The sequence below is a fragment of the Orycteropus afer genome, unplaced genomic scaffold (genome assembly GCF_000298275.1).
Source record: "Orycteropus afer afer isolate SDZICR_OR568_19922 unplaced genomic scaffold, OryAfe1.0 scaffold00018, whole genome shotgun sequence".
NCBI lineage: Eukaryota > Metazoa > Chordata > Mammalia > Tubulidentata > Orycteropodidae > Orycteropus > Orycteropus afer.
The window spans coordinates 19,301,021-19,320,141 of record NW_006921605.1 but is presented as its reverse complement, the minus strand read 5'-3'; the positions used below and the strand labels follow the sequence as shown (position 1 = coordinate 19,320,141).

The following is a 19,121-nucleotide window of genomic DNA, read 5'->3' as shown; positions in this document are numbered from 1 at the left end:
AAGCTACTTGACAGTGACCCTGTAAATGACAACCCCACCCAGCCTCCATATTGCCTGGTGTGCATTTCAGCACTAAGAGAATCTTCCTGAAGGGCCTGGCTGGACTACACAATTAGGATATTTCTCCACTAAAGCCAGAGAGGCCAGAAGGAAGACAGAGGCTGAACGGGCTAGGGAATCATTCCGGACTCTTCTAGAATGACACCCTACCTGTTCTGTTCCTTACAAATCAAACTAAACCAAACCCCCAGACCCCCACAGATGCCACCATAGTTGTCTGAAATAGTGACCATGTTCTCGGTTCTTGGTGATTCCTGTTGATTCAGAATAACTCCAGTTCCTGTGTTTGCATTTTGTCAAGCAGGCAGTTTGCAGCAGCCTTAGAGGACCTGAACGAGGCCATCAAGCTGTGTCCAAACAACCGTGAGATCCAGAGACTTCTGATGAGAGTGGAGGAGGAGTGTAGACAGATGCAGCAGCCGCAGCCACAGCCCCAGCCCCAGCCCCAGCCCCAGCAGCAATTACCAGAAGAAACAGAGCCTGAACCACAGCATGAAGATATCTACTCTGTACAAGACATATTTGAGGAGGAGTACCTGGAGCAGGATGTTGAAAATGTGTCCATTGGCCTCCAGACGGAGGCTCGGCCCAGTCAGGGACTCCCAATCATCCAGAGCCCGCCCTCCTCTCCGGCCCATCGGGAGTCCACCTACATCTCAAGCTCACCTCTTGGCTCTCATCAGGTCTTTGACTTCCGGTCCAACAGCTCTGTAGGTTCTCCCACTAGACAGGGCTATCAGTCCACCTCACCTGCTCTTTCTCCAACCCACCAGAACTCTCATTACAGGCCTAGTCCGCCACATACTTCCCCCGCTCATCAGGGTGGAACTTACCGTTTTAGCCCCCCTCCTGTGGGAGGGCAGGGCAAAGAATACCCAAGCCCTCCACCTTCTCCTCTCCGTAGAGGCCCTCAGTATCGAGCCAGCCCTCCAGCTGAAAGCATGAGTGTCTATAGGTCCCAGTCTGGTTCACCTGTGCGATATCAGCAAGAAACAAGTGTTAGTCAGCTTCCTGGCAGACCAAAATCTCCATTATCCAAAATGGCCCAGCGACCCTACCAGATGCCTCAGCTTCCTGTGGTAGTTCCCCAGCAAGGGCTCAGGCTACAGCCTGCTAAGGCCCAGATTGTAAGAAGCAACCAGCCTAGCTCAGCAGTTCATTCGAGCACTGTCATCCCCACAGGAGCCTATGGCCAAGTAGCCCATTCCATGGCTAGTAAATACCAGTCTTCACAAGGAGACATAGGAGTAAGTCAGAGCCGGTTAGTTTATCAGGGGTCAATGGGGGGAATCGTAGGTGATGGAAGACCTGTGCAACATGTCCAAGCCAGCCTGAGTGCGGGTGCCATCTGTCAGCATGGAGGGTTGACCAAAGAAGATCTTCCACAGCGACCTTCCTCAGCATATCGAGGCGGCATGAGATATAGCCAGACACCACAGATTGGGCGTAGCCAATCAGCATCCTATTACCCAGTCTGTCACTCAAAACTAGATCTGGAACGTTCCTCCAGCCAACTAGGTTCCCCTGACGTGTCACATTTAATCAGAAGACCTATTAGCGTCAACCCCAATGAAATCAAACCCCACCCCCCAACTCCCAGGCCACTGCTCCACTCCCAAAGTGTAGGCCTTCGCTTCTCTCCATCTAGCAATAGTATTTCATCCACCTGCAACCTAACTCCTACCTTCCGGCCATCTTCCTCGATCCAGCAAATGGAGATCCCACTGAAACCTGCCTATGATAGGCCATGTGATGAGTTATCACCAGTATCTCCCACACAGGGAGGTTACCCCAGTGAGCCCACGCGATCCAGGACCACACCATTCATGGGGATCATAGATAAAACAGCCCGGACTCAACAGTACCCCCACCTTCACCAGCAGAATCGGACCTGGGCAGTATCATCAGTGGATACTGTTATCAGTCCCACATCTCCAGGCAACCTGCCTCAGCCTGAGTCCTTTAGTCCACCATCATCCATCAGCAACATTGCCTTTTATAACAAAACCAACAATGCACAGAATGGCCATTTGCTGGAGGACGATTATTACAGTCCCCATGGGATGCTGGCTAACGGATCCCGGGGAGACCTCTTGGAGAGAGTCAGCCAGGCCTCCTCATACCCCGATGTGAAGGTGGCTCGGACCCTCCCTGTGGCTCAGGCATACCAGGACAACCTGTACAGGCAGTTGTCCCGGGACTCTCGACAAGGGCAGACATCTCCTATCAAACCAAAGAGACCATTTGTGGAGTCTAATGTTTAAAAGACATTTGTTGGAGTGAGATCCATGTTTTCACTGCACATTTTCAAGCTTGGTTTCCACATTCGAGGTAGTTCTCTGGCTTAATTTCTCATGTAGTTTCTGTGTGGTGTTCAGAGGTGGCAGCCCACATGCCGAAATCCTTTGCATGCAGCCGACTGGGAAGCTGGCCTCCGGGGAGCCAGGACCGCAGTTCCTCTTGTCTGTGCCCAGCCACATGCTCTCTCCCGCTCTTCAGATGCCAGTGAGGAGATTTCCGTTCAGTGTGCTGTAACCCAGGGAGATCACACACACTGGTCAGCTTTTTCCAGGAGACAATCGCTTTCACTGATGTTCTTGTTGTGTAAACGTCTTTCTCCTTGAAAAAAAAAAAAAAAAAGATGTCGTTTGTTTTGTTCTAGGAATTTTAGAAAGCGTGCGATGCCCCTTTGCCTTTGCCCTCTTATCCAGTGTTGTCTAGGTAGCCAGCCCCGGTACGTTGTCGTGCCAGTGGTCTCCTCAAGACTGCCAGCGCCTACAGCCATCGAGTCTAGAGTGTTCATGTCGATTATTTCTGGTCTTCCTAGAGGGTAAAAAGATAGAGGAAAGAGAAGAAATAACTATTAAGTCAGAAGAGAAAACCAGTATCATTGTTTGAAATAGCATTCCATTGAAAACAGCTCACTAGCCCTTTAAATAATTTCAGTCAGCCAAGAAATGGGATGAGAATCCTGGGTTTTTACAAAGAATTCACTGGGAATTATTATCTAGGTTTTTAGCCAATAATTAACCACTAAAAGTTACTAATTTTCCCAGGCTAGGGGGAGGGATAAATAAATACATAGAAGAAAAATAGTTCTGGATTCTCGGTGAAAGGCTGTAGAAAATCTTTATTTTGGAAAAATCTGCTTTTAGATCGTAACACATCATTGAGCATCACATTCTACAAAAAGCAAATTTTTCCCAGTTGAGTGCAGTCATCTCTTTAGTTGGATCTTCAGCCAGAGCCAGGTTTCTTCTGCTGGCCCTCTTTCTTTTAAACCCATATGCTGTAGTAAAGAAATTGGTTCCTTTGGGAAGCAGATTGGATTCTCTTGGAAATGTAAGACTGATTCCCGGAGTTTCCAGCCAGGGTTGTTGCGTTCCATTCCAGATGTTGTCTAATTCCATTAGATATCTATAGTTTCACTGTCTATTATTATTAGAATTGTTTCTTTTTCTTTCTTTTTTTTTTTTTTTTCCAGGAGTGTTTGTTCAGGGGTGATATTTGAATACCAGACATAGCAAGGAGTGTTTCAGGGTGAAGCAAGACCATTTTCGGCCCTGTTTTCCAGCCCTGGATCAGGGCAAATGAGATAGACAGGTTTTCTGGTCCAGTCACTCTCTACACCTTTCCTCCATCTTGGGGTCATTTGCTGATCTGACCTTTGAATATCAGAGGCCAGCATTAGGTGAAGAGCAAGAATGCTAAAACCAAAGCCTCACGCAGGCCTGGTACTGAGTGCACATCGCTCTTAAAGCTAAACTACCTACCAAACAAATGAAATAACTAAAACCAAACAGAAGAAAAGCAGTTCTCTGTTACTAGGATCATTCTGTTGTTAATAATCAAGGGCTACAGAAAGGGCAGCTTGCTGAATAAATGCCCAAGTGTGACCAGATAGACCAGACCTGTTTGAAAGGATCCTAAGACCTAGGGAGCATGAAGCTGAGATCAGGAACATTTCTAATAGAGATTCAACCATAGATGGACCCTTCGACCCCCAAGCCTAGAACAGGACTTGTCTCTCTGTGCTGGGAACAGACAGCTGTGCTGACGGGACCCAGACCCAGAGGGCGGGCATTGGTGTCTGTCGTCCTCCCTCCCTCCCTGTGCCCCCCCCCACTCTCTGAAAGATAAGTGTACAGCTATGGTATCAGCATCTAACTAGGCTCCAACGGCCGTTCAGCTCTCCTTTGGGCTCAGCCTTGTTGATCTCATTTCATCTTCACCCTTTTAACTGCCTTCTCTTATTGACAAGCTGCTATATTTTCAAGAATCGCTCAGTATCTCTTAGAAAAGTGCCCCCGCTTATTTGGGACACCACACACATGCCTGCATTCACTAGTCCAGGCAGGTGGGCAGGTTCTGCAGTTTTGCAAGTACAACACTGATGCCGCTTCTCCCCAGGGGTCTCTCTTTTGATTTTCCAGAACAAACAGGAGACTTAGGGTCTGTGCCCTATTGGGCAAAACACCTAAAATATCAACAGTCGAAATACAATTCTTTTTTAGCTATTTTATGAGGCAGTGAATATCACTACTGGGTGCCAGTTGTTTTTTGGACAAAAAATGCCATCCGAACTCTTGTTTGGGCAGGAGACATGTTTTTCCTTGTCAGCAGACTGCCTGTGCCCCGTTTTGCTCCTTCACTGCCATTGGATGGTCTCAGTACAGTCTTTCGGAGATGCCCTGTCTTCCACCAACACTTGCTGAATCAATGTCTGGCTTCCGGTGGGGGACATTTCTCAGTTGAAACTGGTAAGTTCCATCGATTCACATCACCCCAAAATAGAGACAATAGTGATGAAGTTAAGCTTACAGGTGTCTCACCAACCTGTGCGTTCCATTTGCCCAGAATTCTTGCACTAGTGGGTTTCCATCACATCATGTCTATAAATGGGTGCACTTTACTGTTTGAATTTTTAACTCTGATTAATACTCGAGGTGTAAGTGTGAGTAATGTCTTCATTAGAAAATAGAACCACTCTTGGCTTTTGGTGTTTTGTTTTTTGTTTTTGTTTTTTTAAACCAAGAGGGAAAAAAGAAATCAAGCAGTGGATGACAACATTTATAGCACAAGAAATAACTTGTATATAAGCATCAAAAGGATTAAGAATTTTTAAATACAAAAAAAAAAAAATATTTGCAGTGATTTTAAAGTGCTTTTCCAGCAATTTTCTTAGGGACTCCTGAGACATGGTTACTTTATTTACTGGATCAGTAAGGCACACAATTAGTTAAAATTAATGTTTATTTACAGAGTAAAGGGGAATCTGTGTAACCTAAGAATCTGGCATGGACAAAATGGGGACCGTTTTGTATCTGCTGTTGTATCTCGTCCAGGTTGCAGACTGCACTCTCACAAGGTCCAAGTTAACAGAGCACAAACCCGCCTTGCTCCTCGCCCATGTGCCCCTCTTTTTGGATGTGTTAACTTAAAACTCGATGGCTCAGGAAAATTCCACTTACTAGAATCATGTACAGGACCCCAGGTCGTTGTACAGTTAATACAAGTTGCTATTTGGTTAAGGCTGGATTATTAAACACTTTTCCTAAATTATTGTAAACAGAACAGTTTGGAGAAAGGTCTTCCCAGTCCTTATATTGTATAGTAGTTTATGAACCCCCTCTCTAAATATTGGTATTTTTATATTACAGAGATGTACCCAATAGAAAAAAATCAGTATCTAATTTAATATCCTTAAGTATTTTTTCTTAGAATTTAGTCACATACAATGGAACATGTGGACGTCACCTGTGCTTAGTGATATTTTACCACTAGGTGTCGCTGTGGCTCCGCACCAGGCTTCCCTGGTAGCAAAGGACAGCATCTCTGGGGAACTGCTCCCCTGATAGCAGGCAGGCCCATAGGCTCGGAGGGTTGAGGAAGAAGGGGACAAAGGCCTGGAAGGAGTTTTCACCCGTCTGTGTCAGACAAGTGACAGGACAAGCTCTTTGAACGCTACCTGTTTGGGACTTCTAGCCAGGCAGAGGCTGGGAGGAGGCTGGGTAGAAGTCCTTTGCTCTGGTATGGGTATCGAGAGGCTCGCTCTTCCCCGTGCGCACCCCTCCTCTCCGCTCTTCGTGGCCTCAGAATCCCAGCAGTGTAACAGCTGGGTGGTTTGCTTCAGTTATTTTTCTGCTGCAGAAATGCCTTGGACAAAACCAGTTGCTCACTGACAGTTTGTCACAGTGGAACAGGTACCCCAGTGGGCAGGATGTACCCACCCCCAGTCTCATGTCGAGGCGCTCAGTGCTTAGCAGCCTGGTCCTCTCCACCTGTCTGTCCTTGGGCCGCCCACTTCCCAAGAAGCCAACCTGCAAAGGCAGCCTGCTGCTGCTGCCCCCACACCTAGGGCTGCACTGCCTTGTCACATGCCCATTGGGAGGTGTGGCTTATTCTTCTCCTCTAGGAATTCCAGACCATCTACCATGACTAATAACATTGAACAAAGGGCTTAGGGGTAAGAGCTACCTACAAAGACGTGTCATGGAAACCTTCACCATGCAATGCCTTGAACTCAGCTCTGGCTGCTCCCAAGAAAATGTGGCTGGCTGGGGGCTGGACACAAGCACAATGGGGCTGGGGAAGCCACTGTGCAGAGCTACTTGAATAACCACTGGGTCTTCATCCACTCCTTTTATAGTACAGACCACTCAAGGGCTGAAGTGTTGGTAACCTTCATTTCGGTGTCCAATGCCTCACAGAAGCTGAACCACCCTGAGATGCTTGTGGCCACATGATGACCACAGTCAGAGCTTTGAAAGTCAGTACCAAATGCATAATTGGACACCAAAAATCAAGCGTTACTTTCATGTCTCCTCACCCACATCACCTCTTTTCTTCCTGCTGACTCCGATATCCACACCAAGCTAAGCTGTCAGGTTTCAGCTGGGTGCCAACACGCAGGCCGGCGTCATGCTCGTTTCCAGATGGGCCTACTCTGTGGAAGGGAGGGAGCCTAGCTGCTTTGTTTTTGGAGCCTTGCTGGCTCAATTTTTCTTTTGCTGATTACTAATGAGAAAATCTGGTTAGGGGGATGCAATCGCTTCAGTCCCCAGGACCAGACAGTTAATTCTGGGAAATTCAGTACTTGAATGTACCTGCCTTACTGTGTTCCAACCTGGGGGAGGGGGATGGAAATGCCAGCTCCAGAGCACTTCTTTCACAGGTTATTTTGGAAATCCTGTAAATTACACTTCCTGTTCTGTTTGGTGGTTTGTTTTTTCCTTTGGCCATTTCCTGCTGAGTGGGGCCAGTTCCTCGTCAGGCTCAGGGCAGGTGCCCTTCTCAGGCATGGCCTCCTTTCCATTCTAGGATAGCATCTGTGTCTCTGGTCTGTCTCCCCCAAATCCAAGATGATTTTAATCAGTACAGATATGTACAGTCTACAGTTAAAGAGTGCTTTGTACTAATATGATTTTCATTCTAACTCCTCTTTGCTGTCCTTTCAAGACACTTGCTGGAAAAAGCTTTACTGCACTTAGTTCTCCTTTCGGTTTTCTATAACGCAGATGCAAAGGACTTTCTCTGTACAGTATCTTACCCCGTGCATGTCTGTTCTCTATCCTGATATATTGCCCACCACACAGTTGTGAACTTGTGCAGTGGGGATGTCCCACGCCCAGCAGAGCATCTAGCCCCCTGTGTATAAGGAGAGACGTTTTCCTCTGCTGTACTTGCTTGAGCGGTTTTATTGTCTGTACATGTGAGCTGTGTGAGATAGATGTGAAAAGTTTAAATGAATGCATTTTCCTGCCCCATGTATACAGATCGTCATCTGTACAATGAACTGTATGTATGAAAGCAAATGTACTTATTTATAAATGGTTAACACTTGGAAAACCATGGCCGTTGTGGTTGCTTTTCGCCTTTCATAACAATACCTTTCCAGGAGGCTGACCCTTCAGCTGGCCCCTCTGAGGCCTGCAGTGCTGAGAGCCACCTCCCGGGAAGAATTCACCAGGTGAAGGCCAAATTCTAGCTGATTGGGCTGGTCAGTTATGGGACATGCAGAGTCACCCCTTCGTGTAGTTATTCACTGAGGAGGTCACTGAGCAGTCCTTTGGGTTAGACACGATTGGCATTCAGGAAGCTGTGCACCAGAAGACAGTCCTAAGGGCCCGTCAGCGAAGACAAAGGAAGGCTTTCTCTTCAGTGGAAGAGTGTCTTCATCAGTCATACCAAGGAAGCACTGAGCCCTTCACCTTGTTTCATTGTGAGAGCCAAAGCTGCACCCCAATCCCTCTACCTTACCAAACTCCAAGACTTAAGTGGGCAGACAGATTGTCCTAACCATAGCTCCGAAGGCTGGCTTGGTCAAAGCTGGGGGCCAGTCCAGTGGCTGGCTTCGTTTTTGTTCAGAACCTGGCTCGGATTTCTAATCCTCACCATAGAGAGGACTGCAGGTTTCCTGAAACTGGCCGGAGACTCAATACCTTACAGACAGTGGCCAGCACTGGGCCTGCAGCCTTTCCTGCCCCACGGCTGCCTTTTGTCTACTTCAGGGACAAGCGAGGAAGGAGACCACTTCCTCCAGATACCAGATTGCATTAAACAAACATTTCTGCTCTGTAATAACAGCCATTTCCCTAAACAGCCAAAGCTGGGCATGCTGGAAACCCCAGGGCATGAGCCGACAACCCGGCCCGGGCGCCGAGGTGGCCTTCAAGGAGAAGCAGGGAGGAACTGCTCACTCTGTCTGAAAACCATTCCTAGGCTGCCAGTTACTAAAACTCAAAAATGAGTAAGTGGTTGGCACAAACTCCAGCTTTTTCCTTTAAGGACACGTGGGACAATTGGAAGAGAGGAGAAAGGTAGCCATTCCTAAAAAGCTAATCCTTAAAGAGAATTTGCCCTGAACCTAAATAAAAAGCCCCTCGGAGTAGAAGCAAGAGAATGAACTCGGCAGAGGCCACTGTAGGGTCTCAAAAGCGCTAAACTCTTCGTCATTGGTTCACGGTAACTCTCCCGGCTCAGATGGGCCGCTTTGTGAGTGTGCCCGTGGGAGCTAGCTTCCCCTTCACCAGGCTGGGAACAGGCAGAAACTGATGGGGAGGGCAGTATCATCTTTCAGCTTAGAAAAAAAAACGGACAGGCACGGAGAGGCTTGGCGACTCAAGTCCTTCCATCCCAAGAACAGGACAGGGCGTTCATCAGGTTTCTGTGCCCCCCATGCTGAAAAGGGAGGTTCCTCGCAGCACAATGCTGAGTCCGTTCTCACTGGCCATTCCATTAGTCACACGGGGGGGGGGGGTGAAGAAGGACCCTCTGAGGGGAGGCCATCTTCCTCCTGGGGAGGATTTGAATATTCACCAACAGCTGTGGAAAGTGATCCGTGAGATTCCAAGGCTAGCCCACAAAGCCACAAGTCAGATGGCATGCGAACAGGGTCCAAGGCCTCTGCCCAATCCTGACTGAGAAATCAGCTTGACGTGTATCAAGCCATGCACTGCGAGGTCCACAGAGAAGCTTTGATTCAGGACACGCTACAGATGCCTTACGGACAGGCCTTAAGTTTACTACACACTGGACACCAGACACAATACTGTAGCAGTTTAAACAAATGTTAGGAACTAAGTATTCATGTTACAAAAGAGTTATTTAACGGTTCCTTTAGTGAGCACCTTGGTAAGTGTTTTCACTTGTTTGAGGCAGAGCTTTGAACCAGTTCTTCCTGGTTCAGTCATGGCCAACAAAGAGAAACCAGAATGGACCTGAATTTGTAAAATGTGGGTGTACCAGAATGATAGCCAGAACAAGAATTACAGGTCAGTGCCCTGCTACTGGGATCTCTGGTAATGTAGTGCCTAAGGCATTTGACTGCCAACCAGGAGGCTGGCGGTTCAAACCCACCAGCCACTTCTCACAAACCCACCAGCCACTTCTCAGAAGGAAGGTTGGGCAATCTACTTCCTTGGAAACCCAAGGAGGGAGGGGTCACTATGAGTCAGGTCCGACTCCACAGCAGTGAGTTTGGTTTTTTGGTTTGGTCTGCCCTGCTACCAGACATTTACTCTCCCTTTTGGAAGACAAGGGCAGAATGGGTATTGCATAGCAACTGGATCACTTGATTGGCAGAGCTGGAAACAAAAGTATGAGGCTCAAAGATGGCAGCCAACCCCACCCCTCTGAATGGGTGTTGCTCTGCACAGTCCTGGTGACAGTCTAGTCTCCCACAGCAGGCTCCTGACAGGGCTCGCTACACCTCTTCAGTCTCCCTTTGCAAGGGCTTCAACCTGTCATCTTCCCCATTCCGGTTATTGTGATGGTACACATTTCACAAATTGAACTCTGTCCCCATCTTGCTGCATCGGCCAACACTGAACTGGCTCAAACCGGTCTGAAGCCCTGGTTTTCCGTGACCGTGCTGCTCAGGAGCACACTCAGATTTACCACAAATGCAGCTCCTAACGCACCACATGAATTGATCTGAAGGTAATCACAGCTCTTCTCAAAGCTCTGCTCCTTACTGAGGAACAAAGAGACGGAACTACGTCAGTTGGACACAGAGGGAAACTTCTTGCCAGGGCCCTTACCAGGTTCCTGCAGCTCCACCCTCCAAGCCTCTCTCTGGGTTGAGAGACAGGTTTATCTAACCCTCCAAGCCTCTCTCTGGGTTGAGAGACAGGTTTATCTAACTGCGTGGGGGAGCCTCCTCCGGTGGGGCAGAGACTGGACAGGCACAGGCCATTTCAGACCCTGTGCCGTGATAAAAATCACTAACCACTTTACCTTCTGTGCCCAGCCTGCAGCTATTTAATTTCTCTCAACCCTCAAACTAACTCGTCTATCTGATGGCTAACAGCACTGGCCCCTTTGATTGCCACAGTAAATGAAGATGATAGCAAGGAGTTTGCTGCAGACATTTATTGAATCATCAGTTATATCAATAGCACATTGTACTTCACAGAAGACTGGCCACCGGCAAACTGAGCCACCATGGATCTGCCCTTCTGAGGGGCCTTCTCTGGCTCCTTAGTCTCCCAACAAACGTTTTTGGAAAACAGGCTAGTTTGTAACTTTCATTGCAAATCTAAGGTTCCATTTCTCTAAGTGGCATTCTGAGACGGGAGATGTACACTTGTACTTTGGCAGTTTGTCTAAGGTGGAGTTTTTGCACATGTGAGCACATGTGTGCCAGGTGACTGAAGAGTTAGTTGATAGCGCCCCAGCCCTTGCCGAGCACACAGTCTACACGGTCACCCAGGGCAGGCTGCAGATGACGAGCCAGAGAGCCGCTGGGATCTCAGCAGGGGTACTGCCGAGGCAGGACCTCGGGAAACGCAGGTGAGTGGAAATCTGAGCGTGAGCGGAGACTAGTCCACTTCCCTAAGGCAGCATTTGGGTGCAAAAAAGGCAGCCGTTAAAAGAACAGAAGTCAGATTCAGGACAGTTATTAATGTTCTGCATTTAAGTAAATTGTATCTGCCTCAAACTATGTCATGCTCCTTAAAACCCAGAAAGTGAGGAAAACAAGGGGAGCATTCGCCAAGTCTGAACAACACACAATTGAGGCTCTAATCACGTTATTTCCAGAACGAAGCCAAACAATGACTCAGCTAACTGCACAACACACTTCACGGGTGTGGGGCCCCAATCCCCTTCCTTCAAAGATGGACGCTTGGACGAGGAAGAGGCTTCTCTCGGAACAGCAGCAGGAGTCTCCCCATCACAGTGGCAGTTTTTCATTTAAAAAAAAAAAAAAACCCGTCTGTCAAAGCAGTGCCCGGCACTAGCAAAAAGCTCGTGAGACAAAGCCCAGGGCTGGGGCACGGAGGACATCTAGGGCCTGCAGGGGGGCGGAGCCACTGCCCAGACAGGCCCCGGGACGGGACCAGCTCCAAGGGAAGGCTGAAGGGTTGCTGCTGGGCAAGGCTGACTGGGGGCTTTCCAGGGGCCAGTCCCTCCCGCCTCCCGGGGACCCTTGGTCAGAACACCAACATATTTTACACATAGTATCACTTGCTCCCACTGCCAAAGGATGGGCCCTTGCGCGCCACTGTGCACATGCTAGTGAGGCTTCTGGTGCGAATCCAGGATTACACAGAGCAGCAGGCTTGGCTGTCAAAGGCCTGTCCCTGATGTCCTCAGATTCTCCCACAGCCTTGCTTTCTGCCCAGTGCTGCCCACAAGGCAGTGGAGCCAGTCTCCTTTAGGGTCCGTTCTTCCACGACAGGACTTACGACTTACTACCCAAAGCCGCCTCCGTTGGAAGGGACAAGAGCGTGCAGGGCCTTTGTGAGGCTCCAGGCACTGGTCTAAAGCAGCAGCGAGAAGACAAAGCGGAGGGAGGACAAGCCCCACGTCCCAGAAATCAGCTGCAAAGTACACACAGCTGCACCCCACTGCCCAGCCCTCTGCAGGAGCCACTAATCTGGACAACAGCATCAGCAGGGGGTGGGCAGAAAGAAACATCCTCACCCCCACAGAGGTGAGGAGGAGGCCACACCGTCACTGGGAGCTGGGACTGTCTGCCTCCGTCAGCGTCTTGAAGTCCATCGAGAGAGCTTGCTCTTCAGCCTGGGGTGGCCGCTTCCACTCGGCTTGAGTCAAGATGTAGAGCACAACCAGGCCAAAGCAGGCCAGCAGCAGGCCTAGCATGTTGGCCAAGACCCCCTCGGGCACGAACGTGCTGTACTTGGTCCTACAGGGTTGGGATGGAATGAAGAAGCCACCCAAAGAGTCACAGGCCAGATGCCATTCCCACCCAGGGCCAGAAAGACGCCACAGTACGCCCGCACCAGCTCCCCTCTGCCCCCCACCCCGACAGCAAAATGACTGCTTATCTGGCACCACCAAAAGCGGGCTCAGAGAGCAGGGCTCGGTCTTCGTAGGTGATGCGTGGGCCCCGCCCTGCTGCGTCACGGGACACTCACCCCAGTTGGAACAGCAGGGCCTCCTTCAAGCCAAGCAGGGCTGTGCCCACAGAAAAGAGGAAGATGAAGGCACCAAAAAAGACGTGCTGTGGGCGGTAGCGGCTGCGCAGGGAAAACGAAGCTCCAGGGAACAGGAAGAAGCTGAAGCCCACGAGCCACTAGGAGAAAGGAGAGGAGGTGCCGGGGGACTGAGCAAGGCTGGGCACCCACCTCCCCGCCGGCCATCAGCCGAGTCGCCCGAAGCAGCTGCTTCCGCGTGAAGACCACCAACTCCGCCTCCTCCGGCTGCTCAGCCTCCTCCATCTTAGGCGCAATGCCGGGGAAGCACTGCGCACTATTGGGAAAGGGTCCTGGCCCCCAAACACCCAAGGCCTGAGCCCGGCTCTTCGTATCCATACACTCAGAAGGCTGGGCACATGGCCAATCACGTGCTACATTAGCCAGCTGGAGGGGCACCTGGGATCCAAGACACTCTCTGCTATATAATCTTGGGTTTCTACCCATCTCACAAACGAAGACAGCAGCAACAGCACTAAAGCTCCTCTCACGCCTTTGGGTCTCCCTGGAAAATGGGACTACTCACACCCCTCCCCTTCCCCATCTCCCCCAACCCCGTCTTGGTGGCCCCGTGTTCAGAACCTGTGAGGCTGAAAGGACGCACCTGCGCCACGTAAAGGATGAAGACGAGGATCCCACACCAGCTGTGCAGGCTGTACAGGTCAGCATAGCCCTTGGTCCTGTGGTAGTCAAACACGGCCACCAAGCCTGGACCAGAGAGGAAGGGTCATGTGAGGACAGGGCTGGACGTGGAAAAGGGAGGCGGCAAGATGACCTGAGGGAAGCATGGCTGGTTGGAACTTCTGGGCTCCAGTCCCAGCTTTAGGGCCCCGCCTAGGACGCCTGGAAGGGTTGGGGGCGGGGGAGCAGGAACTGTGACAGAATGGGAGTAAGGAGGTTAGAGCTGCAGAGTGTAGACTCCCTAAGCAGACGAAGGGAAGGTCAGGGAAGGCCGTGCCAGAACTCACCCACCAGGGCAATGATGAATGCAAAGACATGCAGCAGCCCGTGCAGGACTTTGGTTGTGCGTTTGGGCTCATTCCTGAAGACACGGTAAACCAGCAGCGCTTATGGGAAGGGAGAAAGGGAACAATGTTTGTTAGTCTCTGCTCCAGCCTTTTTGCCACAAACAGCAGAGGAGGCCGCAGTGGTGGGGGATGTTAGGGGCCTGTCAAGGTATCCCCAGGCCCAGGAAACCCTTCTGTCAGACCCTTCTGACACTCCCAGGCCTCGGGGTCGGCACCCCCAGGCTGTGAGTGCCTGAATATCCCGGCCCCAGGCACCTACCTCCCGCACATCCACCCAGAGTCCAGGACTCAGGCTGGGCCCAAGATTCCTGCTGCCACAAAAGGCAGCAAAGGTGAGATATTCGGCCCACAGTCTCTACCTACAGCACCTGCCAGGCCCCTCAGAGAGGCCACCCCAAGCTGGATGCCTGGCCAGGTATCCTGTGTATCCCAGGTTTGTCATACAGTCACACTGAGTTACCACCAAGCTTTTGAGCTCAACTTTTAGCTCTGTGTGTTCCCAAACAGTCCAATATTGAAACCTGATCAGACGGTCACTATGCTAACCAGCAGACTCCCTGGTTTAGAACCTGGGTCCCAAAGCAGAAGCTGTGAGCCCAGCTAGTTAGCCCATGCTGGCGCAGGGGCAGGGGCAGGGCCCTATCTAGACGAATGGGCCAAGCAGGTACAGACCCAGCTTTCCAGTCACCGACCAAGGGGACCCCCACGTAAGGCCCCCCCAGCAGGATGGAGCCCAAGCCCTGCTGCTCCCCCCCCAGGGAGGCCTCTGGCTCGTTCAAGTTGAACATCCTCCCACACACCCCCATGTACAGTTTGCTCCCACCTCCAAGCACCACTGCAGCAGCCAGCCCCAACTCGAAGCCCAGCCACGGCACCCTGCCGTACCACATGCACAGCCTTCGATGTCCCTTGTCAAAGCAAGAATGCAAGTGCTGCAACAAGGTGGGCCAGGGGCCCTGATGACGTTCCCGCTGACCCCAGCCCCCAGCCCAGCTTCCTTCTCTGTCTTTTCTAGAATCTTAGGTTTGCATAACTGGAAGAGACCTTGGGGTGACAGGACCCCTACAAACCGCCTCCTTCAGGGACACCCCCCACAGGAGACTCACCATCACCCTGCAGGAAGATCAGGCCGATGACCATGCAGAGGGGGTGCACGTTGAATTTCAGGGCGCTCTCCCAGGCGATGCCGCCTCGGTATAGGCCGAGCCAGGCACCCGTCACAGCCACCACAGTCAGCCCCAGCAGCTGGGAGAAGGCCACATAGTAAGGCAGTGCTCTGGGGGTGGCGGCCACACAGGCTCCGCTCTCCATGCTGAGGAGGCTGCTGAGGAAAGAAAGACGCAGAGCTCAGAGCGGCCGGCGGCCTCCCACTAGCCCTGCTGCCACCCTCCCGCCCCTGCTCCCCCACATGCCTGGCAATGGTCTCAAGACTCCTTAGCAGCTGAGAGGAATGGCCTCACCCTCCCAGAGATGGACATCCCCACTCCGGTGGCAGGAGGGCTGGCCCCTGGGCTTTATCTCCTGCCTCCTGAGGCCCTGGGTTCTTTCAGGACTCACAGGTAAATCAGAGAGATTTCAGCAAATTCCTCTAAGGTCCAGGCCTAGGCACCTTCCTCCCCCGACGGATCGTAAAGTGCATCTGGGGTACAAATGGAGAGCCCACCTCCCCACCCCGAGGCCCCATCTGCTAAGCTCCAAGCTGAGATGGGAAAGTGTCCACCCCCCAGAGCCTGGGCCTGGCCACCAGACCCCCTACCCCACACAGCCCCCAGCAGATTCCTCCCAGCTTGGCCATGAACATGCCAACCTGGCAGGCTCCTTTCCTTCCTTGTCTTATTCTCCCCACCCAGTCCCTGGGCAGGTTAATGCTACACCCCATCTCAGACAAAGTGTCCAAACTGAAGGCACGAGGAATGAAACCTAGAAAGAAAAGTGCCTCCCCTGTTACGCTCACGAAGTGTTTCCATCCACATTACCTGATTTACAACAGTCGTCTAAAGAAAACCATCCCTTTTATCCTATAAAGCAGCTATGTCACTATGTCCATTTTGCAGATAAGAAATAAGAAAATGGAAGCCCAAGGAGTTTGAGAAAGCCCATGAGTGTACTGGTATCAGCCCCTCACCCTGAACCTCCTGGTTCTCCTGAGCCCTGGCCAGCCCTCACCCTCACACCACACACCCAGGTGCGGGCCCATCTTCACAGCCCTCTCATGGTGCCATTGGTCCCTTGGAGATGGTGACAAGACTGCCATGGGAAGCAGGGGGACGAGGAAGAGGAGGAAGGGGTTGGCTACAAACAGGCCTGGCTTCCCCTTGCTTCACCCACCCAAGCCCACAGAAAGGCATTTGCCCAGAGCAGACTGTTCCCACCCAGAGAGCTGCAAAGCCACCCACCTCGCCTTCCCCACCACCCTCCCCAGCGGCCATGCTGACAGCAGCCATGGAAACGCCCTGAGCTTCTCCACTGTCAGCAGAAAGCAAGCCTGCAAGGAGCCCGCCACACAGCCATGGGGGCTGAAATATGTTTCCCTAACCCTCCAGCACCAAGCCAACTCTCTGCCTTCAGGGCGTTGGTCCAGCCTCCCCGGCCTTCAGCTCCGTCTTTAACCCCCCACACACACACTTTCTTCTCTGCCTCATCTCACAGCTGTTAGCAGCTCCCACAACTAATTTAAACAATTGTAATAGAGGCTCCTGGTTGTAAAATTCAGATAAGCACAAAAGAAGAAAAGTACAAGTGATAACCTTTTGATTCATATCCTTACATTCTTTTTTTCCTTCGAAATATATTCCTTTATAGGAATAAGATCACAATTTTCTAACTTGTTTTTCTAACTTAATGGTGTATCATGCATTTGTTTTTATCAATGAATATCTATCTCCCTCACCATTTGAACAGTGTTGCACTGTATGGCTGTTCCATATTTTAACCAGTCCCCTAACCCCCTATGATGGTGTAGTGCCTAAGGCATTTGACTGCTAACCAGAAGGCTGGCGGTTCAAACCCACCAGGCACTCCTCGGAAGGAAGGTTGGGCAATCTACTTCTGTAGAGATACCACCTCGGAAACCCAAGAAGGGGGTCACTGAGTCAGGTTCGACTTGACAGCATTGAGTTTGGTTTTTTGGTTTGGTAGCCCCCTATGGAGCTAGCCTCCAGTTGTTGGCTAAATAAACACCACTATGTACCGTCTTTGCACACTTTCCAATTAAGGCCTGAGCAGAAAACTGGGATCCTGAGGTAAGAACTGTGTTCTTTTTTAGGATTGTGATACATTCTGTCAGATCATCTTCCGGAAACAGCGCCAACCCACACTCCCAAGGCAGGTGTGACGCCCGCTTTCAGAAGCCCTGGATGACACTGAACCCCTTATTTCTGATCTCTAGCGTCGCTCACTTCTGCACAGGTAACTCCTAAATCTAGGGCCAGTTCTGTCCTTTTCCCCAGACTCAAACCCCCGTCTGACAGACCGCTGTACATCATCACCAGGACCTACCACAAACCCTTTAAACTCGCATTATCTGCAGTTGAGCTCATCTGGCCCTCACTCCCACTCGGGGAACCAGGTCCTCTCCCAATCCGTCCCCAGTGCTTACACCCTGGCACCTCCTCAGTGGGGCCACTGGGTCCCAGTGGTCCTCTCCCTCCCCAGCTCTCTCACCATCACTCCTTCCTGACCATCCTTACTGCCACCACCCTATCAAGACTTGCAACTTCCCCGCAGCCGGAGCTATCAGAGCCACATCTTGATTGGTCCCTCCACTCCGTCTACCCTCTTCAGGTGCCTGACATGCCAGGGACAGTCTCAGCTCCCAGTCATGGCCGCACTTCCGAAGCGGCTGCCCACTGCCTGCAGGTGAAATGCCAGCCCCGTACCCTGGCCCTGACTCACTCTCCGTCAGCAGCCGCCAGTTTTCTTCCCAAGTCAACTCAGAGGACTCTCCCCACTCCCTGAATAGGACATCACAACTCCTTATTCCCTGTGCCTCACGCCGCTGCCATGATCCTGCTCCCTGCAACACACAGCACCTCCCCCCTGCCCTCCAGCAGGTCCCTCCAGGACCTGACGTGGCCAAGGCTCCTCACCAGTCCCCAGGCTCTCTAGGGGCCAACTTACCCTTTCTGCCCGAGTCTTAGGTTAGTCTCTGGTGCTGCCTCCGCTGCTGCAGTGAGCCCTGCTGGGCATCTAACACCTTCCCCGCCTCTAGGGAAACTGTCCTCCACGCAGGGTCACCGCCCTCCCTTATTAGATCCCCTGGCCCAGAAGCCAGACGCAGTCGGAATCTGATTAGCCCTGAGTGAGGGCACCAAGAAGGGACATCGGCCTGTGGCTGGCTGGCGGCCGCAGCTGCTGCTTGCTCTTTTTTTCTTCGTCAATTGCGGTGAACAGAGACACACCGAGACGTTCACCAGCACAACAGCCTCCACGCTGACGATTCCCGACGTCGATTATCCTTCCTTGCCACCATTATCGCTATCCTTTTCCAAAACATCCCACCACCACCAACAGAAACTGAACGCCCCCCAAGCACAAACTCCCCCTTTTGTCCTCCCTCCCACCCCAGGAACTACTCATAAGCTTGGTTTCCATGTATTTGCCGATTGCACATCAGTGAGATCAAACAGCATTTGTTCTTTGGCAAAGGATGATGTTTTCAAAGTCCATCCACGCTGCAGCAGGCATCGGGACTTTCTCTCTCTCTCTAGCTGTCTAAAATTCCACCGTGTGAATCACCCCGTCTTGCTTCTCCGTTCACCTGCGGATGGGGACTGCAGTTGCTCCCACCTTTAGGCCAGTGTGGGCAAAGCCGCAGCGAACACCGGTGTGCAGGTCTCTGTGCGTTCCGCCTTCGCGCCTCCTGGGTAATTACCGAGGACAGGGAGGCTGGGTCCTGCCATAAACTTTTTTTTTTTTTTTTGGAATATCTGTGCCTTAGGTGAAACTTTACCTAGCGAATGAGTTCTCCATTCAATAGTTCATACAGATTGTTCCTGACATTGGCTGTGATGCCTGAAATGGGTCAGCACTCTCCTCAGTTCCACCCCGAGTTCCTCAGTCCCATTCATCCAGTTCCGCTCCCCTCCTCGTCCTC

At 51.3% G+C, this 19,121-nt stretch overlaps 2 protein-coding genes across 2 annotated transcripts in view; one reads left to right on the top strand and one right to left on the bottom strand.

The window, feature by feature from the left end:
- TANC2 (tetratricopeptide repeat, ankyrin repeat and coiled-coil containing 2) overlaps positions 1 to 2,324 on the top strand; it is a 413,117-nt gene extending 410,793 nt beyond the window's left edge. Inside the window, exon 27 of the mRNA XM_042783546.1 lies at positions 365 to 2,324. Within this exon, the coding sequence (XP_042639480.1) occupies positions 365 to 2,324 (1,960 nt within the window). The remainder of the gene's footprint in view (positions 1 to 364) is intronic.
- Positions 2,325 to 12,516: 10,192 nt separating this feature from the next.
- LOC103213963 (transmembrane ascorbate-dependent reductase CYB561) lies at positions 12,517 to 15,349 on the bottom strand. Its single transcript, XM_007959748.2, has 5 exons — positions 15,133 to 15,349; positions 13,967 to 14,065; positions 13,603 to 13,706; positions 12,942 to 13,099; positions 12,517 to 12,709 (listed from the first exon to the last, which is right to left on the bottom strand). The coding sequence occupies exons 1-5, from the start codon at positions 15,335 to 15,337 to the stop codon at positions 12,517 to 12,519; spliced, it is 759 nt and encodes a 252-aa protein (XP_007957939.1). The 5' UTR covers positions 15,338 to 15,349.
- Between the last annotated feature and the right edge of the window lie 3,772 nt (positions 15,350 to 19,121).